The 27,669-nt window shown below is 33.7% G+C and overlaps 1 protein-coding gene across 1 annotated transcript in view; it reads left to right on the top strand.

Annotated features, from left to right (window-relative positions):
• The window catches only part of LOC149192602 (UBP1-associated protein 2C-like), a 17,685-nt gene extending 1,627 nt beyond the window's left edge, over window positions 1-16,058 (top strand). The window contains exon 2 of the mRNA XM_089407000.1: window positions 15,810-16,058. Within this exon, the coding sequence (XP_089263126.1) occupies window positions 15,810-16,058 (249 nt within the window). The remainder of the gene's footprint in view (window positions 1-15,809) is intronic.
• Window positions 16,059-27,669: the final 11,611 nt, after the last annotated feature.

Genomic DNA, 27,669 nt, shown 5'->3' with positions numbered 1-27,669 from the left:
ATTTACCTTTGTGCTCATTCTCTTCGTGCACTAAAGGAGGAAATGTGGGATGCTAAGTTGTTCATGGGTAGGTGAATTAGCTTGGAATATCAGCTAGTATAGCAGTCTGAACTGATAAGCATAGACAATTTTCAATCTCCCTACACAATAAATGTATTTTAGGATGTGATATGGCACCTCATCCCAGGGATGTGGTAAGATTTCTCCCATTAGCCCATTCTTATCTTCCTCAAGCTATTAATTAGGAGGAAAATCCCCTCTTAGCAATGATTACTTCATGCCTTTCGTGCTTGCTCCATTGAATACCATTGGGAAGGGTTGTGATTCTACTAATGAGATCTTGACCAAGATATATAGTTAAACCTTTAACTACAATCAATGTTTCATATCCTTCAAGATGTTGGACGTTGAGGGAGAATTTCAAAGCAATCTCATCATCAAAACCTCTCAACCTCTCAAAGATCCCTAGCCAGGTCCAATTTTCTAAGATATCCCTGACTTTAGGGTTTTCATGAATCCTAGAGGTATATGTTCATTCTCTTATATTATAACCTCCTCTTATTTTTTGACACAATTTCTCACAAAATTGAGCAAGGAAATTTTGTACAAGGGAGCATTGGTACTATGTTGCTAATTAGGGTTTTCTATGGCAGTAAGGGATATTATAGCAAAGGAGAGATGTATAATATTGAAATTATAGAAAAGGAAAATATTATAAACTAATCACCCCATGAAAATTCACACCATTTGTCAAATTATGTTCTTGAAAACAGTCAGACTCTCCAACCACCTCACTTGTTTAATTCAAATTGTGTAATACGTAGAATTCTTCTTGAGAACTGAGATAATTTGAGAACTTTCACAAAATGTGAGTGGGGGAGAACTTTTACTTAAACTTATTTTTAAGATACCTTTTTTGTTTTAAATAATTTGATGCTTTCATGGTTGTTCTAGGAAAACAATTGATCTCTTGTAGCGGATTTTCTATCCCCTATAGTAGACTACGAGTCTCATGTAGTAGATACTTTGTTTCCTATGGAAATTCTTATAGGTTCTTGTAGAATAAAATTTTCGCAGCCTAATGGTTATGTCAATCTTTTGTAGTGATGTCGTGTTCTTGTTGGGTTTATTAAACAACATTGAATGAGAGATAAACTCAGTGTGCTTTTAGTTATTTTACCTTTGTTGAGGTTGGTGCAGGGGAATTTAGCAAGTAATCGTGAGATGGCCTCCAACTACTCCATACTCCATGTCCTTTATCATGAGTGAATGATAGCGACTCATTTTTCGAATCCTCCTCTACTTTTGTCTCATTCTCTTCCACATGTGCTGGGAAAAAGTGAAGTCCTCTACCAGATTTGATTGAGGTAATTTGCTAACTAGGATTGGCTATAAATTCCTTTGTTTCCTACACTTTTACATTTTCTTATGCTTATAATAAGTCCAAAGGGTGTGATTTAAGAGATTCCTACCTGATTTCTTACCTTTAGTTTTTCTTTGAGTGACACAAATGTTGTTATTGTTGAATTTTAGGATTCCATTAAAGGTTTTGAGGCTTTTGTTATTGGTGGTGGTGGGTTTTGATGTTACTGTTGGTGGCTCTGATGCTTCCTATACCGTTGTTGGAGGACATTGATTCTACTGTTAAAGACATTAATTATTTTTTTCTTGGTGGTGGTGGATTGAACACCTTGTAACAGTCTATAGGATATATTGTAGCTGACTAGGGTGACTTAATTGTCTTGGGATGCTTATAGAGATGTGGACCTTTGTGACATGTTGTGATATTATTTAGGAGTGTTGGATACTTTGGCCTGTAGGGTTTCTGAACATTGCTAGAGAGCTATGTGGTCTCCTGTAGTAGTCACATAAACTCCTTAGGATCATGATTTAATGTTTCTAAGTCATCATAGAGTTCTGTTAATTTAGAGAGAGGCTAGTATTGGTGTTGGAGATGTTATTGCTAGTGATTGAGAGGGGAAGAAAACAAGTATGTTGAGATGTTGTGGATAAAAATGATAAACGACAAATGGAAAATTAGGGGTGAGACATGTTGATGTAATGGATGAGCATTAGGAAGCCTTTTATGCCTTCCCCTTGCTTACAAGTAGAGAAAAAAAATTCTACCTTTGACGTTTTACCTATCTTGCAACATCTTGTAGCAATATAGGACCTTTTTATAGCAATTCAGGAAAATAGAAAAAAGCAAATGAAAAGGAGATGATATGATGTTAGGGTGTTGGGTAATGTATGAAAATGATGTAGGGAGGATTCATTATTATTATGAGAATGAATGCACTGGTGCATGGAGATATATGTGTAGGTTTTCCCTACCTATTATTCCTAGTTGATTTCCTTTCTGTTATACCTGCACATTCATCAAAGTAAGAAAATATTTTTTTGTTTTTTTTTTTTTTTTTATTTTAGGCCCACTAGCTTCCTCATGGAGGTTTCTTGCTAGTAGTTATTCTAAGAGTTTCGAGAATCCAGAATATCCACAGTATCCATTTTTCTGTCATTGTTTCTAGCTAGTAGGCATTTCCATAGGTGCCTCAAAGGAGGTTTTCACTTGGGGATTTTTATTGTTGTGTTTTTTCTTTAAACTCTTAGGCTCACAAGGTGCCTCGGGGAGATTTTTAGCAAGTGAGTCTTCTTCAAGTGCCTCAAAGGAAATTTTAACTTGATTATTTTTTTCTTTTTCGCTTTTTTTTATTCTCTTTCTCTCTCTCAGTTTTCCATTTTATGTTTTTCCTTCATTTATATAATGATTAGAGGTTGAATGGATTAGGAGATTTGACACTCTCAATCACATTCAACTCTTTGCTTGTTGAATTAGTAAATTCAACCCTTGAGAGGGGCTTCTTGTAGAACTTCAGCAAGTAACCATTCACCAGAAAACGTGTTTAGGGGGATCTAGCTCCCTTCAAGTGGGTGTTCGAGAACCAATGGAGGTTGTAGCCTCCTCCATGTGGGTACTTGTGTGCTAGTAAGATTTCACGCCAGTACAAGATGTAATGAATATTTTCTTTATAATAAAATAAGAAGATAAATATGACAACAACGATGGTTTTCTCCCACATTGGGTTTCCAACTAAAAACTTGGTGTCCATATATGTTGATATGTTTCTTATGTGTTGATGATTTATCTTCTCTTTACTGGTCATGGTTACTGCTTATTAAATGGCTAATGAAATAATGATGCATTGGTTAAAGACAAACATTCGATGGAACATATGAAAAATTAGTTATCTGGATATACGTGATTTGCATTCACTAATTGGTGTACACACGCAAGTTATCTGACTAATAATATCATACAAAATTCTGAATGCGATATTGGAAGTTAAAGTGAATTAAAAATATTGATTCACCCCCTCTGCCCCTTAGTATTTTTCCTAACAATTTAAAAAAATAATGTAACTCAACAAAATCAGTTAAGGAAATATGAAATTTTCAAAAGGACAAGTAATTGAAGGGTGCAACTGGAGAAGTCTGTATTTGAAGGAAGCACCTGGATTAAAGTGAAGAGTTGACGAATAAGGGCAATGATGTCTTTTGTAGTTTTCTGGTTGTAAAGTAGCAAATGGGATTGGTGTCACCTATAGGTTGGCTCCAATAAACTTGAGTGACTAAGTGGATTAGTGTCCTTTATAGGTCGTTTCATACAAAGAATAATATATTAAATAAGTTTTGTGCCTTTCTACCTTCAGTGCTTCCGCATATATCTCTGTTTCATGTTATCCTTATGAGATTGATGTTTTTGGTGCTTGAACGCTTTAATTAAGTAAAATTTCTATTACATTGATTCAACCCCACCTTATCAATGTAATTGTGAATCCAACAATGCATCATATTTGTCGTAGCAATATCATTCTTGCATTCTTGCTATGACATGCACTATAGTAAAGAAGAAAATATTCTCATTCATACATGAGGAAGAATAGCTACCCGAAAGTGTATTAGAAAATATGTGAAACTAGAAAAGGAGGTACATGAACTAAGCACATAAATGATGATCCTAGGACTCAAAGGGGGAGGTATCAAGCAACAATCCACTGAAGACAACAAGAATCTTAAGTAGGATTTAGAAGAACCTAAAAGGAAAGTATACTCAAGGTTTAAAAAATTGGAATTGTAGAGATATCATTATGTCCATGGCTCATATTTCAATGTAGATGGTAGAGTAAATATGTTTAGCCAAATTATACACTTTGTTCCTTAAATAATAATGATGTAAGAATAATATCACCAACCTTGCACATCTCTAGGAGTTTGACCTTCAAACTGTTCAAGAAATAATGCAAGTGGTTCAGGACAAAAAGATAGAATAAAATACCAAACTCTATGAATTCTATCTCCATGATCTCATGTAATCTCAACTACATACTTGGTATTCAAACCCTTACATGGGGATGTATAGTTAATGGTTATGGCCTCATGTTTAAGGCATGAAGATATGAGATATAAGGAAATGAAGAGGCATAAACAAGAGGAATTATATAGTTCAAATTGGGTAAAGGATGCACCATACAAGCTTAAGGATATCCTTACAACTCATTAAATTTTTCCGTTGTATAAGGTGGTTTCCCCAAATTGGAATAAAAGAAAATAAGAGTTTGTGTCCCACTTAGAAGATATACTCAAATTATTGGGAGTGGAAGCCACTTCAACGTGGAAAAGGAGGTGGAAAATTTTTCCTTATAGCCTCCAAGTTCATAAACCTCACTCTCCCCTCCTTGTAGGCTATTATTATAGCAAGATATTCATGGTAAAATAAATCAATTCAAACTTTGGGAAAAATATTAGTAGCATTGAAATTCAACCCACCTTTCCTGCCTATATAAATCTTGAGTTTTATTAGGAAGTATAAGAGGAATATTTTACAATTATTAAGCAAGCACCAAGTTTTTATTATCTAGGAGAATTCACTAGGAATTTAACTTGTGACAAGAGGTCAGAATACAAAGAAAAATATGACCAAGAGGACCAACAATATGATCAATAAGATTAACATGTACATTTTATCAGGGATGGGAAGTCATATATGCAATGGGAATGATGGGATAAGCAACAGATGATCAAAGGCCCATATATAGCCCTCTGTCCACCTTAAAACATGGATTCATGTCCTTTTTAATTATACATTTTAATGTGATTTTACTATCGTGTGAGTAATTTCTTAGGAAATATAATCATATTCATATATTTATGGGCTTCAGAATCACAAGTACATATATTTGATAGATTTCTAGAGGAAGATATCATACACCAATAGGCCACCAACAACCTATCATAGAAAAAGATAACTCTACTCCCTCAGCTGCCATGGTGGAACTCAAGACTATGTAGGTTAAATTCCATAACAATACCAAGGGACATGTTTACATCTGGAAAAAAACCCTGGGGATGAAATGCCTATGATATATGTATCGTTTGATGGGGGAATCAACCATTCTTTCAAGGTGTTTTCTCAACAATAAATTTATATAAGAAGAGAACTTAGGTTAGGCCTAAAGAGAGAAGAGAAAGAACATTATTTTAATTACATTGTATATTTATATTTTAATTTATATTTGGAATTATGTATTAATGGAAAGATATTATTTATTTCTAAGTAGCTACCATTATATTTTATTAGGTATGTAACAGGGAAAATTTGAATGATCGAAATTTATCTTAAAGTTTGGAAACCTTAGCGGATATCACTAGCCTTTAATATGCAATCTATAAAATATTTGGCAATCTTTTTGTAAAAATATTAAAATTTATAATAATTTTATAGAGTCTTTATATAATTTTTTTTGTGATTCTTAAGGTAAAATAATTTTATATCATAAAATTTGGGCGAATAATTTTTAGAAAAAAATCAAAATTGGAAAATATTTATTTGGAAAATGCTTAGAAAATTAGCCCACTTGCGAATAGTAGCCCCTAATAGTTTCCCTGGTCTGTAGGCACTTTGGGAATGTCCACCCATATAAGTTATAATTCCCCTATGTACTCTTATCATTCTCATATTAATGCTTATTTTTCATGATATTTAATATTTCATTTTATGTTGCAATTAGTTTTGTGAGTGATGTACTTTGCATGCTCCAGTAGAAGATTAATAACTTATTCTTTGTAATTTGGTGAGTTGTTTTTATTAAATGTACATGACAGAAATTAGTTTCTTTATGATTTGTATGCTTTCAATCATTTAGCTGTTCCATTAATATCTAATTTAGAATTTTCCTATAGGAATATAGAACTTTCCTGTAGGATTATATGGTTCCCTATAGGATGGCCCTAAGAGCTTCTTTTTAGCACTTTTCTTCATGTTTAATAGATATATCATCTCTAAATAAAAAAATGGCACTTGTTGACGTGAATTATCAGGTAGGGGAGTTGAAGAAATGGAAAATTGTGTATATAAGATCAACCTCTATGAATCTTCATGTTATAATAGGAAGAGGAACATGTCCTACCATCCATAGAAAATCTAACTCTGTAATCATATGAATAGTTTAAATAGGATAAAATTCTATTGAAGTCGTCCCAAACTATATGACAAGGGTGGGATGGCCTTAGGTAGATTGGGTTCAAACGATAACTTTTGGGCAGAACAAAATGGTACTCCAAGGAGAATCTAGGGGAAAATTTTCCTCACCTCATTTAGGTAATTAGATTGGAATATTATAATATTTTTCATCCACCTTGATGTTTTCATAGAAGGAAAATTTAGAAGCAACATATTATAGGGTCATTTTCATTGGTGGGTCTCAATTTGGAGAATTGGGGTCTAAAACCTTCCAAAGTGAATTTGAGGCATTGAATGAAATTTTTTGTTGCCCAATAACTCACTTGTTCTAGACCCCATGATATAGTTAGACACTAAAACAAAATTTCAATAGTGTAATAAAGATATCAATCAGAGTTTGTGTGAAAAATTTGTTCCTCCCAAAAGTGGGCCTTTTGATTTAATCACCATGGTTTAACAGTACGACACATCAACCCCCATTACTCATGCAAAATGGTATATTAATGCATGGAATATTGTAGAAGGGTCAAATTTGAAACTTTAGTTAAGATTTGGAGGACTCAAACACAATCCTTACTTGGTTAATGGAATATATAGAGAGTTAATTCTTTGTAGTGATATCCTAATAGGCCACATGTCTTAGGAAACTCCATAGAGAGTGTCTTCTCCTCCATACTTGCATTATTTCAATTAAAAGAAAAAGGAGAACATAACGACCTCACCTTTTGTTGGGTCCCTATAATACTAGTGATTACCCATTACTATTGTATTTATACCCCTTATTTATTTTGTTGTGCCCCTATTACCCCCATGTTGTTATTTCTGTGCCCCATGGAATCCCTCTATTGTTATTTTTGTGGCTTTATATTATTATTGTTAGGTCGGCTGGATTATATTGTGACTCCTTTGACTCCTATATATAGAAAGGAGGTTTTGTCATTTGAATCATCGAAGAATTGTTCATTTATGTAATGTAAAGGAGGTTTCCCCCTCGAAGAGGCTGAATTCTAAGGCGTTGATCTATCTTTTCTATCTTTTCTTGAGCTGGTTTCATAACATTTAGTATGAGAGATTTGGATTCTAGGGTTTCGCTGCTCCAAACAGGTCATCGTGGCATTTTCTCTATAACTTTTTTTCTGTGATGTTTTAGAAGTCGCAAAAAAAAACCCATTTGAGAAGAAATCGAGTTGAACCTTGGGTGCAAATTTCAGAGCTTTTCACGCGATATTTGCGGAGATATGATCTGAGGAAGTTGGTCTTTCTGCAGACTCCTGAATTACATTCAAAACAGGTGACCTGGGGAAAATCGTCATAACTTTCTCTCTGGGGATCAGATTGAAATTTCGTAAGAAGGTACAGAAAGAGGACAGATTGTAGTTTCTTGTATGCCTATTTCAGATCCAAAGGCTGAAACAATGACTCTTGGCATGTCGTACAAGTTTGATCTACTGAACTAGTCTATAAGCAAGTCATTGTTGGAGATTTCACATAACTCTTCCTTGGAGAATCCAATTTGGGTCAGACTTGTGGCATTGGAAAGAGGACACAAAGGGCTACTATAGCTCAAAAATTTAGAAGTAGATGATTGGAAAGTAAAAATATACATCAGAAGCAATATCGAGCTCCTACAAAGTGAGAAAAGGTGTGTAGATTTTCTTAAATTTTTGCTTAAGCTTGGTTTGAAAATTTATTTTGAAGGAATTCAAAGGGAATAGTAGAGCATTATTATTGGTAACTGATGTCCCGAGGAAAGAAAATGCAAACACCTAGTAAGGAACCTGAAAGCTCTAGCATGACTCATGAAGAAGAGGAAGAAATGCAACATGATATATCAAAATTACAAGACCAAGTGCAACAACTGTCCCTTGTGCAAAAAGGAACAGAATCTAAGATGGATGGTTTAAAGGAAGATGTAGAAGCTAAGATGGATGGTTTAAAGAAAGGTGTAGAAGCTAGAACTAACTATTTAATTAAAGATAGAATAAGAAGCATGAAGATGACGAGGAAGCTAAGATGGATGATTTGAAGATAGATTTGAAGACAGACATGGACGAATTGAAGATAAATATGAATAAGTTGCTACAAGAAATGGTCCCTAATGGTGAAAGGGTACTAAAGGAAACTCATGATGAGAACAAAAGAAATGTTAATCATGATTCCATAGAGGCTAATGTTGGATTGAAGACTCACCATATTCCAAAAATCGATATGAGGAAGTTTGATGGCAAGGATCCCGCCACATGGATATTACAGATGGAGCAGTTCTTCGATCTCAATAATGTGCAAAACACACAAAAGGTACGTATGGCAACTGTATATTTGGAACCAAATCAATTTTTATGGTATCAATGGCTTTGCTCTCGTAAACAATTTATCACTTGGGAAATTTTTACGGAAGAATTGATAGCACATTATGAAGATACAAAAAGCAACACTTTTTTTAGCCAATTGATAAGTCTCAAACAAAATGGTTCAGTAATGGAGCACATTGAGGAGTTCCAAAAATTGAACATAAGGGCAAAAGATATTCCAGAGGAGCATAGGATTGATGTGTTCATAGGGTCTTTAAAGGATGATATCCAACATGATGTTCACCTTTGGGAACCTGATTCATTAGAGAAGGCATTCAGGTTAGCAAGAAAAATGGAAAGCAAAATTATGGCAACCAGGAAGCATACCACTCACAACTATAAAGACGGAAGTGTTGTTGCCCCTAGTCTTTCACAACCTATAAGGTTGACACCACAACAATTGGAAGAAAAAAGAGAAAAAGTGCTTTGTTACAGTTGTGATAGCAAATACACTAAAGGTCATAAGTGTGCTGAGAAGAAATTATTCCACATAGATTGTGAAGAGGAAGAAGAAAAGGAGCAAGAAAGGTCAAAAGAAGAAGATATACTCCAGGAAAAAAGCCTATATGAAGAACAAATAAATCCGACCATATCTTGTAATGCATTGGCGGGAATTACCACTCCTCAATCCATCAAGATAGAAGGACAAATCAAGAAGAAAAAGGTAATAGTGTTGATTGATTCAGGAAGCACCCACAATTTTATTCATTGTAGGGTAGCAAAAGAATTGAATTGCTTCCTATATCCAGCACGAGAGTGTCAAGTGATGATTGCAAAAGGAGGAACAATAAATTGCTCTGGAAGGTGCCATAATATCAAGCTATCCATGGGAGAATATGTATTGACTAGCCCAATGCTTTCCATTCCAATGGGAGGTGCTGATGTTGTACTAGGAGTCCAATGGCTACAATCCTTGGGTACAATAGCTTTTAATTTTCAAGAACTTTTCATCAAATTTTCTACGGAAGGAAAGGAAGTTGAATTAAGGGGTATTGCAGGGAAACCAGGAAAGATAATCAGCTCTAATGGTATGACAAAGCTTCTAAAAAAGGAGCAAAGAGGTGTAATTGCACAATTATGTTCGCTAGATGTTTCCACATCAGAATCATCTATTTCTCCAGATCTCCAAAAGGTCATGGACAATCATTCCAAGGTATTTGAGACTCCCAAAGGTCTCCCACCTATGTGTGATCATGATCATGCTATCCATCTGATTCCAGGAAGTGTTCCTCCAAACATCAGGCCGTACAGATGTCCCTATGTCCAAAAAAGTGAAATTGAAAGTATGGTTGCAGAAATGCTAGAGGCTGGTATAATTCAACCAAGTCAAAGTTCTTTCTCGGCTCCAGTAGTATTGGTGCACAAGAAGGATGGATCATGGCGCATGTGTTTGGATTATAGGGAGCTCAACAAGCTCACTATTAAAGATAAGTTCCCCATTCTTGTCATTGATGAATTACTGGATGAATTGCATGGATCAATTTACTTCACCAAGTTGGATCTTCTTTCGGGATATCATCAAATCAGAATGAAGATTGAAGACATTCTGAAAACGGCATTTAGAACTCATGAGGGTCATTATGAATTTTTGGTCATGCCTTTTGGCCTTACCAATGCACCTTCAACATTTCAAGGTTTGATGAATTCAATTTTCAAACCATTCCTTAGAAAATTTGTGTTAGTATTTTTTGATGATATACTAATCTACAGCAAGTCTTGGAAGGATCATGTTGAACATGTTGACAAGGTGCTACAACTATTGGAGGAGAAACAATTATATGCAAAAAGATCCAAATGTTTCTTTGGAGTCCAGGAGGTGGAATATTTGGGTCATATTGTATCTAATGAAGGCATTAAGGTAGACCCTAGCAAAATTAAAGCCATTAAGGAATGGAAAATCCCCACATCCATAAAGCATCTGCGAGGATTTCTTGGGTTGACAGGGTATTATCGCAAATTTTTTAAGAATTATGGGAGAATAGCAGCACCTCTAACAACATTATTGAAGAAAGATGCATTTTCATGGACTCCGGAAGCAACAAAGGCCTTTGAACATCTTAAAGAGGCAATGTGCCAAGCACTGGTCTTAGCTACGCTGGACTTCACAAAAACCTTTATTGTGGAATGTGATGCTTCAGGAAATGGAATTGGTGCTGTTCTAATGCAAAATGAAAGACCCATTGCTTTTGAAAGTCATACAATCAAGGGAAAGTTTTCAAGCAAAGCTATTTATGAGAATGAAATGTTGGAAATACTCCATGCACTTAAGAAATGGCGACCCTACCTAATGGGAAGACACTTCAAGGTAAAAACGGATCATGATAGCCTCAAATACTTTTTAGAACAAAGATTATCCTCTGAAGAGCAACAAAAGTGGGTCACAAAGATGTTGGGTTATGACTTTGAAATCATCTACAAAAAAGGGAAGCAAAATGTGGTGGCAGATGCACTCTCAAGAAAGGATGAGGATGTGGAAGCATTGTTGTGCGCCATTTCTATTATCCAACCAGATTGGATAAACGAAGCAAGGGAGGAATGGAAGAATGATGAAGAAGTGTGGGCACTTATTCGAAAGCTACAACAAGATTCCAGTACGTCTGATACCTTTGGCTGGAAAAATGATTTGTTATGGTACAAAGATCGCTTATACCTCTGTAAGAATTCCCAGCTAAAACAAAAGATTCTTATGGAATTGCACACTTCTCCCTTAGGAGGGCACTCAGGATTTTTAAAAACTTACCATAGGGTTAAGAAGGAATTATTTTGGGATGGCCTTAAATCAGATATTCAAAAGTTTGTGGTGGAATGTTTGGTTTTCCAGCAAAATAAATTTGAAACAATTAAGAAACCGGGTCTATTACAACCTTTATCCATTCCAAGCCAATGTTGGGAGGAGGTTTCAATGGATTTTATCACAGGTTTACCCAAGTCTGAGGGAAAGAGTGTAATCATGGTGGTAGTTGACAGACTTACCAAGTATGCACACTTTTGTGCATTATCACATCCATTTAAAGCCAGTACAGTTTCTACTGCATTTATGGAAACAATTCAAAAGCTACATGGAAACCCAAAGATTATTGTAAGTGACAGAGATCCCATTTTCACTGGAAATTTTTGGACAGAATTATTTTCTTATCTTGGTACTCAGTTAGCTCATAGCTCATCTTATCATCCTCAATCTGATGGGCAAACTGAGATAGTAAACAAATGTTTGTAAGGATATCTTCGTTGCTTTGTATCTGATAAACAGACACAATGGGTCAAATGGTTGCCTCTGGCTGAATGGTGGTATAACACTTCCTTCCATACAACAACAAAAATGACCCCATTTATGGCACTTTATGGGTATCAACCACCATCCATCACATCATATTTAAGAGAAAATTCTAAGGTTCAAGCAGTGGAACATCACATCGAACATCAACAACAAGTCCTCCAACTCTTAAAGGATAACCTCGTGTTGGCACAAAATAGAATGAAACAACAGGTAGATCAACATTGCAGTGAAAGAAGTTTTGATGTAGGTGATTGGGTATTCCTACGGCTACAACCATACAAGAAAATGTCCCTAAAGCAAGCTAAGAAGGATAATAAATTATCACCAAAGTATTATGGTCCGTACAAGGTGTTGCAAAAGATTGGTACTATGGCATACAAATTGGAGCTTCCTGCAGCTTCTCGATTGCACCCAGTTTTCCATGTTTCATGTTTAAAGAAGGTTATAGGCGACAAGCTCCCAGTTCAAACAATATTGCCAGAACTTGACCAGGAAGGAAAAATTATATTGGAACCGGAAGCAGTCACAGAAACAAGAACTCGACAGCGACGAAATCGATCAATTTCATAGTATCTTATCAAGTGGAAGAACTTATCCGCTGAAGATTCCACATGGGAGGATGAGAAGTTTATGCAGAAGTATCCAGAACTACTGAAGCGTTGAGGACAACACTTTTTGAAGGAGAGGGGCATGTTGGGTCCCTATAATACTAGTGATTACCCCATTACTATTGTAGTTATACCCCTTATTTATATTGTTGTGCCCCTATTACCCCCATGTTGTTATTTCTGTGCCCCATGGAATCCCTCTATTGTTATTTTCGTGGCTTTATATTATTATTGTTAGGTCGGCTGGATTATATTGTGACTCCTTAGACTCCTATATATAGAAAAGAGGTTTTGTCATTTGAATCATCGAAGAATTGTTCATTTATGTAATGTAAAGGAGGTTTCCCCCTCGAAGAGGCTGAATTCTAAGGCGTTGATCTATCTTTTCTTGATCTGGTTTCATAACACCTTTTGGCTAAGCTTTCTCCTATAGATTTTATTAGATAAAATTTGTGTTCATTGTGGTTGGTGTGCGTTTGTGTTTGTTTTTCTCTATTTTATGAATTTTATTTATCTCACACATAAGTGGAAAATCAACAATGAACAAATATGGAAGCTATAAAAATTTAATCATCATATGATAGGCTTTAGCTTATTTTATGAGATCTATTGTAATGAACTATCTAGAGGAATATATCTGGTATTTTATAAATTAGAGATAGAAGAACCTTTAATCTTTGGCCATTGCATTATTTATATAGATTGACATTTGTATGGACTTTATTATGGGTTATCAAAATTCGATAATAAATTTGTAATAATTGTTGTAGCCGATCACTTTATCAAATGTTCTCAATTTGTTCTCTTTAATACCCCATTCAAGGCCATTACAGCTACATAATTATTTAGATTTGAATTTTGATGTATCATTACACCATGCTCACTTTTAATTCTAGAAAGAGTTGACTTAGCACTAGGGAAGTCAATAGAAACTTAACACCACATATCACCACTAAATTAATAGTGATGTTAAATATGTCAATAAGTAGTTGTAAGCATATTTGAGGTGTGTTTCTTTGGAAAGACAATCATGATGAGTATAGAGGCTACCTCAAGTTGAACAATTGTATATTATAACTTATCGTCATGTCACTTGAATAAGTTTTGTTGAAATTCTCCATGGCCAAATGTCATTACCATCCTATTTATCGTGAGTCTATAAGGTGTAAGAGTTTGACAAGACCCTTGTATATTGAGCTAACATCCTCTTCCCTCCTAAGAATGATTAGGTGATGAATCAAAATAGGATCATCATAATTTTAAATGCCTTTGATTAAAGGAATCACATTTTCCTCCATCTATGGCCTTGTAAGATGACTTTAGTTAGTAGAATTTTCCTAAGAAGTTAAATAAAAACTATATAATAAAGTGGAAGCAAGTTAATGGAATGTCATATCATATTGTAATTAAAGCTCTCCTCATCAATAGGCCCCCCCTCAAAGAAACAAGATAATATTGCTTTTATTAATAGAGGTATTGCTATTTGTGGCATTGATATTCTTCTAGAAATATGTCATTTTTGCTCTAAACCTTGTTATCTTACATTATTTCTACTATGAATCTTCTATTTTTCTAGTAAATAACATCACACTATATGAAAATCAAGTTACCTTCAAGTGATATGAATAAGACATGATTAAAAACTCTTTTTTTATTAGTACCATTAATTTTATCATCATTATTATAATTTCTAGTAGTTTTATCAATGTAAATAATGAAGGCATTTTTTTACTTTTTACCTTGGTATAAACTATTACAAATAAATATTTCAAAAACATTTAACATTCTTTCATTTCTTCCTCTGATTTAGTTATAACGAGCACCTATTATGGGTTGATAATGATTATATATATATATATATATATATATATATATATATATATATATATATATATATATATATATATATATATATATATATATATATAATTTATAATATATATTCGCTATAGTATTGAAATTAAAATAGATTTATGAGAAATGTTAATTTGTTAAGGATAGAAGGAATGATACATTATGTTGGACTAAGTAATAGACTACTAAATTGTTTGAAGGCTAAAAATGTTTTTACTTTTAATTATTTTATATGTTTATAATTTATGTTGATATTCTTCACTTGTAAGAAAATCCAAATATTTTATTTATAATTGGTTTAATTTTATTTTTTTTTTGTAAATATCTTGTTTTAATAATATTTTTAATTATTTATAGATATAATAATTAATATTAATTTTATATATATGAAAAAATAATAAAATAATAATTAATGTTTATATATAAAAACATCTATCCATGGGATAATCTTTTTTTTAACTTCAATTATTTCACATATTAAATTAATATAAATATTAAAACAAAATTATTATTGATATTTTGTAAAATATTAGTTCATATACACCAATACCTTTCTACTGAAATCGATAAATAACATTTAATGGCAACTTTGTTTAATGCTAAGTCTTCATTCCTTTAGAGAGGAAGACACAATTTTAATAGGAAAGAAAGAAGAAGTCACCTTCTGTGGGACAAAGAGTACAAAATAACTCAAATATTACTTAAATGAGAGGATCGGTGATTATGTCGTTTCACACCATTCCGGTTGGCTAGTGTGTATATCTTAGTTATAAAAACAACTATTTGTTCATTATTTCGGTCTAACCATACTTACTGTTTGTAGTGGATTTCCTCCGTTATCATTTTCCATATTTATTTATTACAAAAAGTGAAACTCCTGAAACACCATTCGCTATTTGTGGGCAGACAAGATAATATAGAAGAGACATACAAAAATCATGGAATCAAAAGAGCAAGGGTCGATGGACTTGGCTTTAAAGAACAGAAAGGAGGAAGAGAATGACCTTGTTGAGGATTTGACAGTGCAAGACACAGTGAACATTCTAAATGACTTAAGCTGTGAGCAATTGATCGAGCTTGTACAAGAGGCAGCCACTGAATATAGGTATGTTCGGGATCAAGTGCGCTCGTTCGATGTAAAAAACACTCTGATCAGTAAACTATTTGTGCGTGATCTCGGCCTGAAGACAAACGAATAGTCTCTCGCCACCGTATTCTCACCTTTCGATGAATTAGATGAAAGTTGCATGATCAAGGACAAGAGAAGCATCAGGATTAAGGGATATGGTTTCGTCATGTTCAAGCACGTTAACAATGCCATCAAGGCATTGAAGGAGCCCAGTAAAATGATCGGCGGTTGCATTGTGGTGTGCCAATTTGCCCCCGCCGGCTTCTACCCTTCTCAGCCACAGGACAAGTTACATCGACAGAAGATTTACGTAGGCTGATGCTCTTGTATGTGGGAAACGTTCCAGTAGACATGGAGGTTGGTTCTATTGTACGTTTGTTTTCGCAGTATGGCGAGATCGAAGAAAGGCCCAAAGGGTTTAATAAGAATACGGGTAGGTCTACTGGATATGCCGTCTTTATTTTCAAAACGGTAAGAGGCAACCAATCATGCCCTAGAGGAGCCCATTAAGTTGACAGATGACGGTCATCAGTTGTATTGCAAATTAGCAGATGAGAGTCCAATGCCCACGCCCAACCGTGTCAACTCTCCTACTCATACCACCAGTCCCAATGGGTTTGACATGCATCGGTTGGGATTTATTCCTGGTCAAGGGTTTGGTAATCCTACCTTCCATGTTAATCATGGTTGGCATCCATTTCCATTAACGCCATATCCAGAATGGCCTGAACCTAATTTCAATCCAAATCAGGGTATTCATAATGATTGTAACTCAAATGCAGTGGCTTTTAATATTTATCAGTACGATGTTCCGGAATTTTTGGGTTATCCAGCTAAAGGTTATGGCTATACGCATGGAGTCCAGGCGAATCCGGGTTCTCCTCAATTGCTGTTGACTAAATTTATGAAGAAGGCAACCATCCTGGCTCCTCAAATCAATCTCAATATCAAAATTAACAGAAGGATTAGGATATTATTAGATTTGTTGTGTCATTCGAATAGCCATTAAATTTCGAATTTATACTTTAGGCAGATTCGAAATTACAGAGTTACACTCGTTTCAAGATCGGGTTCCAAAAATAAAGAAAAATCAATATGAGGAAGTTTGATGGCAAGGATCTGATAAATTGGATACTACAGATGGAGAGATATTTTGATCTACATGAGATGCAACTGTTACAAAAGGTGCGTATTACATCTTCATATTTAGAATCAGATCAATCTTTATGGTATAAAGGGTTGTGTTCTCGTAGAGCACTTGTCACCCTATCAGTTTTCATGGGAGAAATGATAGCACATTATGAGGACACAAAAAGCAACACTGTTTTTAGCCAATTTATAAATCTCAAACAAAAGTGTTCAATGATGGAGCACATTGAAGACTTCCAAAATTTGAACATAAGGGTAAAATTTATTCTAGAGGAGCATATGATTGATGTGTTCATAGGGACTTTAAAGGATAATATCCAACATGAGGTTTGCCTTTGGGAACCTGATTCATTGGAGAAGGCATTCAGGTTAGCAAAAGCAGAATTATGGCAACCAAGAAGCCTACCACTCACAACTATAAACATGGAAGTGTTGTTGACCCTAGCCTTCCATAACCTACAAGGTTTACACCGCAAAAATTGGAAGAAAAATGAGAAAAAGGGCTTTGTTACAACTGTGATAGAAAATACACTAAAGGTCATAAGTGTGTCGAGAAGAAATTATTTTACATAGATTATGAATATGAGGAAGAAAAGGATCAAGAAACATCAAAGGAATAGGATGTACACTAGGAACCAACCCCAGAGAAAGAAGAAATGAATTCGACCATATCTTGTAAAGAATTGGAAATAATTACCACTCCTCAAACTCTCAAGGTAGAAGGACATATCAGGAAGAAAAAGGTTCAAGAAGTGAAATATCACATCCAGAAAGAAGAAATGAACCCTAGCATATCTTGTTATGCATTGGCCGGAAATACCACTCCTCAAACTATCAAGATAGAAGGACATATCAAGAAGAAAAATGTTCAAGAAGTGAAAGATCACATCGAGCATCAGGAAATGAATCCAACCATATCTTGTAATGAGTTGGAAAAAATTACCACTCAAAATCTCAATATAGAAGGACATATCAAGAAGAAAAAGGTTCAAGTAGTGAAATATGAAATCAAGCATCAACAAGTTCTCCAAATTTTAAAGGATAATGCGAGTTTCGTGCAGAATCGATTGAAACAAGAGGCAGATCAACATCGTAGTGAAAGAAGTTTTGATGTAGGCGATTGGGTATTTTTATGACTACATCTCAAGCAAGATATTGATGATAAGGAAACATTGGCAATACTACATGCACTTAAGAAATGGCGGCCTTACGTAATGGGAAGACACTTCAAGGTAAAATTGGATCATGATAGTTTGAAGTACTTTTTAGAACAAATATTATCTTTAGAAGAAAAGAAAAAATGGGTCACAAATATGTTGGGTTATGATTTTGAAATCATCTACAAAAATGGGAAGCAAAATGTTGTTGCAGATGCACTCTCAAGAAGGGATGAGGATGTGGAAGCATTGTTTTGTGTTATTTTAGATAAACGAAGCAAGGGATGAATGGAAGAAGGATGAAGAAGTGTCGTCACTCATTCAAAAGTTGTAGAAGACCCCAATTCAAACAATATTGCTAGAACTTGAGGAGGAAGGAAAAATCATATTGGAACCTGGAAGAACCACAGAAAAAAGAACCAAACAGCTATGAAATCGATCAATTTCAGAGTATCTCATCAAGTGGAAGAACTTACTCGTTGAAGATTCCACATGGGAGGACAAGAATTTTATACAGAAGCATCAAGAACTACTCAAGTGTTGAGGACAACACTTTTTGAAGGAGAGGGGCATGTTAGGTCCCTATACTTCTAGTGTAACCCCTTATTGTTATTAGTACAACCAACTTATTATATTTTTGTGCCCATGTAGTCCCCATATTGTTATTATTGTGCCCCATAGAAGCCCACTATTGTTATTAGTGTGCCCTTAGAATCCTATGTATAGAAAGTAGGTCTTGTCATTTGTATCATCCAAGAATTGTTCATTTGTGTAATGTAAAGGAGGTTGCCCCCTCAAAGAGGCCTATTTCTAAGGCGTTCATCCATATTTTATATCTTTTTGTGAGCTAGTTTAATAAGAAAGTAACTTGAGGTTGCAAAGGCATTTCATCCCTCTCAGTAGGCTTCCCTATAAATTGGGATTCATCACATTGTTTTGTATGTCTCTTGGCATATCTACGAAGGGTAAGCCAATCATATCATGCTTATAGGATCTTGTAGGCTATTTTCCTAGTAGAAAAATGGACCCCACAGGGTCCATCATCGAAAAGATGAGAGGATTTCGTAAATATCATATTCCCTCACACATAGTCTTAAGATCTGATCATGCCCCATCCTAAAGAGGTTACCCCCAATCCAAGTATAAGGGGTGCTTTTCTTGATGATATTTCTTTTCTCCTTTGAAGATAAATCAGGGGGAAATTGTATAGTAAGTAGGAAGTTAGATATGCCAGAAAACCATATAGATAAGAGTGATATGGAAAAAAGATGGTCATCAAGGAGTTTTTCATCTAACATCTCTTCATTTTCTACAAACAAAGTTAGCCTTGAAAGGAATATGAAACAACATTATCTTTTGCATGTCTATCAACAATTGCTAAATCAAATTGTTGTAGCGGTAGTAATCACCTAATTATGTGAGCCTTTACATAAGGTTTACTCATAAAATACTTAGTTGTTGCAAGATTAGTATGTACAGAGATATGATATCTAGTGATGTAGTTGTTGGAAGTACCTAGAGGGGGTTGAATCAATATTTCACTTCAGTTAATTAATTCCAATATTTAGAGCACTAAATAACATTTGCATTAGATCAAAACATAAATCAACATCACATCATATGAAAATTTAACAACACCATTCAATAATGCACAACATCAAAGACAAGACACAAGATAGTTTTTAGGTGGAAACCCTTATGGGAGAATATATGTTTTGTTGTCACTATGTCATGAATTATAAATGATAAATGGATTGCATGTGGTGAAGTTATGGATGATGCCTGTATGTTCCTTGAGTTGCATTTGGTGAAGCTATTAATGGTGTCTTATTCTTGCTATTGTTAAATCTTCATAAGGAGGATATGTATGCTAGGTTCTCTCAAGATGTTGGTTGATGATGTTGTTGATCAATTCTATTTTAGTTAATGGCTTGTGATATGGGAGGTACTCTTGGTTTTCACATATGTTGTTGATGCATGGAAATAATATGTATATGCTCCCTATGGTGTTGTGGTCCAAGAGATTGATATAGTTTTGCTGCTTAATCATTATGTCTCTTCCTATATGTGGAGAGAGTTTGTTGACCTTGACATGAAGTCAAGGGGATGAGCTCCTAGGTATTCTGGGAGTTTTGAGAATCTAGAATATCCACAGTATCCACTTTTGTGTCGATGTTTCTAGCTAGTGGGCATTTCCATAGGTGCCTGAAAGGAGGTTTTCACCTGGGGATATTTATTGTTGTGTCTTTTTCTTTTAACTCTTAGCCTCACAAGGTGCCTCAGGGAGATTTTTAGCAAACGAGTCTTCTTCAAGTGCCTCAAAGGAAATTTTCACTTGATTATTTTTTTCTTTTTCGCTTTATTTTAATCTCTCTCTCTCGGTTTTCCATTTTATGTTTTTCCTTCATTTATCTAATGATTAGAGGTTGAATGGATTAGGAGATTTGATACCCTCAATCACATTCAACTCTTTTCTTATGGAATTAGTAAATTCAACCCTTGAGAGGGGATTCTTGTAGAACTTCAGCAAGTAACCATTCACTAGAAAATGTGATTAGGGGGATCTAGCTCCCTTCGAGTGGGTGTTCGAGAACCAATGGAGGTTGTAGCCTCCTCCATGTGGGTGCTTCTATGCTAGTAAGATTTCACACCAGTACAAGATGTAATGAATATTTTCCTTATAATAAAATAAGAAGACAAATATGGTTTTCTCCCACATTGGGTTTCTAACTAAAAACCTGGTGTCCATATGTGTTGATATTTTTCTTATGTGTTGATGATTTATATTCTCTTTACTGGTCATGGTTACTGCTTATTAAATCGCTAATGAAATAATGATGCACTGGTTAAAGATAAATATTCAATGGAACATATGAAAAATTAGTTATCTGGATATATGTGATTTGCATTCACTAATTGGTGTACACACGCAAGTTATCTGAATAATAATATCATACAAACTTCTGAATGTGATATTGGAAGTTAAAGTGAATTAAAAATATTGATTCACCCCCTCCGCCCCTTAATATTTTTCCTAACAATTTAAAAAAATATGTAACTCAACAAAATCAGTTAAGGAAATATGAAATTTTCAAAAGGACAGGTAATTGAAGGTTGCAACTGGAGATGTTTGTATTTGAAGGAAGCACCTGGATCAAAGTGAAGTGTTGACGAATAAGGGGAATGATGAAAAATGGTTATTGCTATGGGTTCTCCGGTTAGTAAATTAAAAGGGGAATGATGTCTCAATATACGTGATTAGCATTCACTAATTTCTGCACACACAAGTTATTTTAATAACAATATCATAAAAAATTCTGAATGTGATATTGGAATTTAAAGTGAATTAAAAATATTGATTCACCTCCTTCGGCCCTTAGTATTTTTCCTAACAATTTAAAAAAAAATACGTAACTCAACAATGTCAGTTAAGGAAATATGAAATTTTCAAAAGGACAGGTAATTGAAGTGTGCAATTGTAGAAGTTTGTATTTGAAGGAAGCACCTGGGTCAAAGTGAAGAGTTGACGAATAAGGGGAATGATGTCTTTTGTAGTTTTGTGGTTGTAAAGTAGTAGATGGGATTGGTGTCGCCTATAGGTTGGCTGGAATAAACGTGAGTGACTAAGTGGATTAGTGTCCTTTATAGGCTGGTTCATACAAAGAATGATATATTAAATATGTTTTGTGCCTTTCTACCTAAAGTGCTTCCACATATATCTCTATTTCATGTTCTCCTTATGAGATTGATGTTTTTTGGTGCTTGAATGCTTTAATCAAGTAAAATTTCTATCACACTGATTCAACCCAACCTTATCAATCTAATTGTGAATCTAACACTACATCATATATGTCGTAGCAATGTCATTCTTGCATTCTTGCTATGACATGCACTATAGTAAAGAAGAAAATATTCTCATTCATAAATGAGGAAGAATAGCTACCAGAATGTGTATTAGAAAATATGTGAAACTAGAAAAGTAGGTACATGAACTAAGCACATAAATGATGATCCTAGGACACAAAGGGGTATGTAGCAAGCAACAATCCACTAAAGACAACAAGAATCCTAGGTAGGATTTAGAAGAAACTAAAAGGAAAGTACAGTGAAGGTTTAAAAAATTGGAATTGTAGAGATATCGTTAGGTCCATGGCTCATATTTCAATGTAGATGGTAGAGTAAATATGTTTAGCCAAAATATACACTTTGTTCCTCAAAGAATAATGATGTAAGCATAATATCACCAACCTTGCACATCTCTAGGAGTTTGTCCTTCAAACTATTGAAGAAATAATGCAAGTGGTTCAGGACAAAAACATAGAAGGAAAGACCAAACTCTATGAATTCTATCTCCATAATCTCATGCAATTCAACTACATACTTGGTATTCAAACCCTTACATGGGGATGCATAGTTAATGCTTATGGCTTCATGGTTGAGGCATGAAGATATGAGATCTAAGGAAATGAAGAGGCATAAACAAGAGGAATTACATAGTTCACATTGGGTAAGGGATGCACCATACAAGCTTAAGGATATCCTTGCAACTCATTAAAATTTTCCATCGTATAACGTGGTTTCCCCCAATTGGAATAAAAGAAAATAAGACTTTGTGTCCCACCTAGAAGACATACTCAAATTATTGGGAGAGGAAGCCACTTCGACTTGGAAAAGGAGGCGGAAAACTTTTCCTTATAGCCTCCAAGTTCATAAACCTCACTCTCCCCTCGAATTGTAGGCTATTATTATAGCAAGATATTCATGGTAAAATAAATCAATGCAAACTTTGGGAAAAATATTAGTAGCGTTGAAATTCAACCCACCTTTCTTGCCTATATGAATCTTGAGTTTTATTGGGAAGTATAAGAGGAATATTTTAAAAGTATTAAGCAAGCACCAGGTTTTTATTATCTAGGAGAATTCACTAGGAATTTAACTTGTGACAAGAGGTCGAAATACAAAGAAAAATATGACCAAGAGGACAAACAATATGATCAATAAGATTAATATGTACATTTTCTCAGGGATGGGAAGTCATATATGCAATGGGAATGACGGGATAAGAAATATATGATCAAAGGCCCATATATAGCCCTTTGTCCACCTTAAAACATGGATTCATGTCCTTTTTAATTATACATTTTAATGTGATTTTACTATGGTTTGAGTAATTTCTTAGGAAATATAATCATACTCATATATTTATGAGCTTCTGAAGCATAAGTACATATATTTGATAGGTTTTTGGAGGAATATATCATATACCAATTGGCCCACTTACGAATATTAGCCAGTAATATTTTCCCTGGTCTATAAGCACCTTTGGGAGTGTCCACCCATCTAAGTTATAATTCCCCTATATACCCTTATCATTCTCATATTAATGCTTATTTTCCATGATATTTAATCTTCCATTTTATGTTGCAATTAGTTTTGTGAGTGATGTACTTTGCATGCTCTAGTAGAAGATTAGTAACTTATTCTTTGTAATTTGGTGAGTTGTTTTTATTAAATGTACAGGATAGAAATTAGTTTCTTTATGATTTTTATGCCTTCAATCATTTAGTCGTTCCATTAATATCTAATTTAGAATTTTCCTATAGGAATATATAACTTTCCTGTAGGATTTTATGGTTTCCTATAGGATGCCCCTAAGAGCTTCTTTTTAGCACTTTTCTTCATGTTTAAAAGATATATCATCTCTAAATATGAAAATGGCACTTGTTGATGTGAATTAGCAGGTAGGGGAGTTAAAGAAATGGAAAATTTTGTATATAAGATCAAACTCTATGAATCTTCATGTTATAATAGCAAGAGGAACATGTCCTACCATCCATAGAGAATCTAACTCTGTAATCATATGAAGAGTTGAAATAGGATAAAATTTTATTGAAGTGGTCCCAAACTATATGACAAGGGCGGGATGGCCTTAGGTAGATTGGGTTCAAACGATAACTTTTGGGCAGAACAAAATGGTATTCCAACGAGAAGCTAGAGGAAAATTTTCCTCACCTCATTTAGTGAATTAGATTGGAATATTATAATATTTTTCATCCACCTTGATGTTTTCATAGAAGGAAAATTCAGAAGAAACATATTATAGGGTCATTTTCATTGGTGAGTCTCAATTTGGAGAATTGGGTCTAAAACCTTCCAAAGTGAATTTGAGGCATTGAATGAAATTTTTTGTGGCCCAAAAACTCACTTGTGCTAGACCACATGATATTGTTAGACACTAAAATAATATTTCAATAGTGTACGAAAGATATCAATCAGAGTTTGTGTGAAAAATTTCTTCCTCCCAAAAGTTGGCCTTTTGATTTAATCACCATGGTTTAACAACATGCCACATCAACCCCCATTACTCATGCAAAATGGTATATTAATGCAGGCAATATTTTAGAATGGTCAAATTTGAAACTTTAGTTAAGAGTTGGAGGATTCAAACATAATCCTTACTTGGTTATTGGAATATATAGAGAATTAATTATTTGTAGTGATATCCTAATAGGCCACATGTCTTCAGCAACTCCATAGATAGTGTATTCTCCTCCATACCCGCATTATTTCAATTAGGAAAAAAATAGAACATAACAACCTCACCTTTTGGCTAAGCTTTCTCCTATAGATTTTATTAGATAAAATTTGTGTTCATTGTGGTTGGTGTGCGATTGTGTTTCGTTTTCCTCTATTTTATGAATTTTATTTATTTCACGCATAAGTGGAAAATCAACAATGAACAAATATGGAAGCTATAAAAATTTAATCATCATATGATAGGCTTTAGTTTATTATATGAGATCTATTGTAATGAACTATCTAGAGGAATATACATGGTATTTTATAAATTACAGATATCAGAACCTTTAATCTTTGGCCGTTAGATTATTTATATGGATTGACATTTGTATGGAATTTATTATGGGTTATCAAAATTCGATAATAAATTTGTAATAATTGTTGTAGTTGATCACTTTATCAAATATTCTCAATTTGTTCTCCTTAATACCCCATTCAAGGCCATTACAGCTACATAATTATTTAGATTTGAATTTTGATGTATCATTACACCATGCTCACTTTTAATTCCAGAAAGAGTTGACTTAGAACTAGGGAAGTCAATAGAAACTTAACACCACATATCACCACTAAATTAATAGTGATGTTAAATATGTCAATAGGTAGTTGTAAGCATATTTGAGGTGTGTTTCTTTGGAAAGACAATCATGATGAGTCTAGAGGCTACCTCAAGTTGAACAATAGTATATTATAACTTATCATGGTGTCACTTGAATAAGTTTTTTGGAAATTCTCCATGGCCAAATGCCACAATCATTACCATCCTATTTACCGCGAGTCTATAAGGTGTAAGAGTTTGACAAGACCCTTGTATATTGAGCTAACATCCTCTTCCCTCCCAAGAATGATTAGGCGATGAATCAAAAGAGGATCATCATCGTTTTAAATTTCGTTTTGATGAAAGGAATCACATTTTCGTCCATCTATGGCCTTGTAAGATGACATTAGTTAAATGGGACCACCGCTAGAATCTTTCCCCCAATTTTTATGGTTCATATAAGGTCCTCAAACATATTGGGTTAGCAACTTATGAATTTCGAGTGTCCTAGCCAATTAAGATTCATCCAATCTCCCATGAATCATACTTACAAAGTGGTTATCTCTAGTTCCTATATTGAAACATTCCTTCCAAAACAAGGTGAATAAGGTTATATTCAGTTGTAGGAAAATGATGTCCTCAACAAAAGAGAATGGTAGGCTCCATTAGTGAATTATAGAAGAGGAAATAGTACAATGGAAGGACAATGGTGGTTTATAAAGGTGAGGTTATGTCACTATCCTATTGTAAACCACTTAAGTAATAGAATGATTTATTTTTATTGAAGCCAAGTATATTAAAAAGAGCCCATGTAATATATATTGTTTGAAAGCAATAATTTTAAGAAGGCTTGCAGAAATGTTTCTTCAACCAAGAATTTCTGTTAGTAGAATTTTCCTACGAAGTTAAATAAAAACTATGTAATAAAGTGGAAGCAAGTTAATGGAATATCATGTGATTCATCTTGTAATTAAAGCTCTCCTCGTCAATAGGCCCCCTCCTTAAAGAAACAAGATAATATTGCTTTTATTAATAGAGGTATTGCTATTTGTGGCATTCATATTCTTCTACAAATATGTCATTTGTGCTCTAAATCTTGTTATCTTACATTATTTCTACTATGAATCTTCTATTTCGCTAATAAATAACATCACATTATATGAAAATCAAGTTACCTTCAAGTGATATGAATAAGACATGATTAAAATTTCTTCTTTTATTAGAACCATTAATTTTATCATTATTATTATAATTTCTAGTAGTTTTATCAATGTATCTAATGAAGGTATTTTTTTAATTTTTAGCTTGGTATAAACTATTGCAAATAAATCTTTCAAAAACATTTAACATTCTTTCATTTCTTTTTCTGATTTAGTTATAACGAGCACCTATTATGGGTTGATAAGGATCTCTCTCACACACACAGACACACACACACACATACATACATACATACATACATACATACATATACATATACATATACATATACATATACATATACATATACATCTATATATATATATATATATATATATATATATATATATATATATATATATATATATATATATATATATATATATATATATATTCGCTATAGATTTGAAGTTAAAATAAATTTATGAGAAATGTTAATTTGTTAAGGATAGAAGTAATGACACATTCCCTTGGACTAAGTAATAGACTACTAAATTGTTTGAAGGCTAAGGAGTTTTTTACTTTTAATTATTTTATATGTTTATAATTTATGTTGATATTCTTCACTTATATGAAAATTATAAATATTTTATTTACAATTGGTTTTGAATTTTTATTTTTATTTTTTGTAAATATCTTATTTTAATAATATTTTTAAATTATTTATAGATATAATAATTAATATTAAGTTTATATATATGAAAAAATAATAAAATAATAATTAATGTTTATATATAAAAACATCTATCAATGGAATAAACTTTTTCTTTTAACTTCAATTATTTCACCTACTAAATTAATATAAATATTAAAACGAAATTATTATTGATATTTTGTAAAATATTAGTTAATATACACCAATGCCACATAGGCCTTTCTGGTGAAATGGATAAATAGCATTTAATGGCAACTTTGTTTAATGCTAAGTCTTCATTATTTTAGAGAGGAAGACGCAATTTTAATAGGAAAGAAAGAAGAAGTCGGCTTGTGTGGGACAAAGAGTACAAAATAATTCAAATATGATTTAAATGAGAGAGTCGGTGATTGTGTCGTTTCACACCATTCCATTTGGCCAGTGTGTATATCTCAGTTAAACAAACAGCTATTTGTTCATTATCCCCGTCTAACCATACTTAGTGTTTGTAGTGGATTTCCTCCGTTAATTTTCCAGATTTATTTATTTCAGAAAGTCAAACTCCCGAAACAACAGGGAGAGGGTATTTTCTGGACAAATTCGCTGTTTGTGGACAGACAAGATAATATAAAAGAGACATATCAAAATCATGGAATCAAAAGAGCAAGGGTCG

This window comes from Pinus tabuliformis, chromosome 2_2 (assembly GCF_031772625.1).
Source record: "Pinus tabuliformis cultivar Carrire ecotype Pingquan chromosome 2_2, CPIR1, whole genome shotgun sequence".
Classification (NCBI taxonomy): Eukaryota; Viridiplantae; Streptophyta; class Pinopsida; order Pinales; family Pinaceae; genus Pinus; species Pinus tabuliformis.
This window is presented reverse-complemented; position numbering and strand designations above follow the sequence as displayed.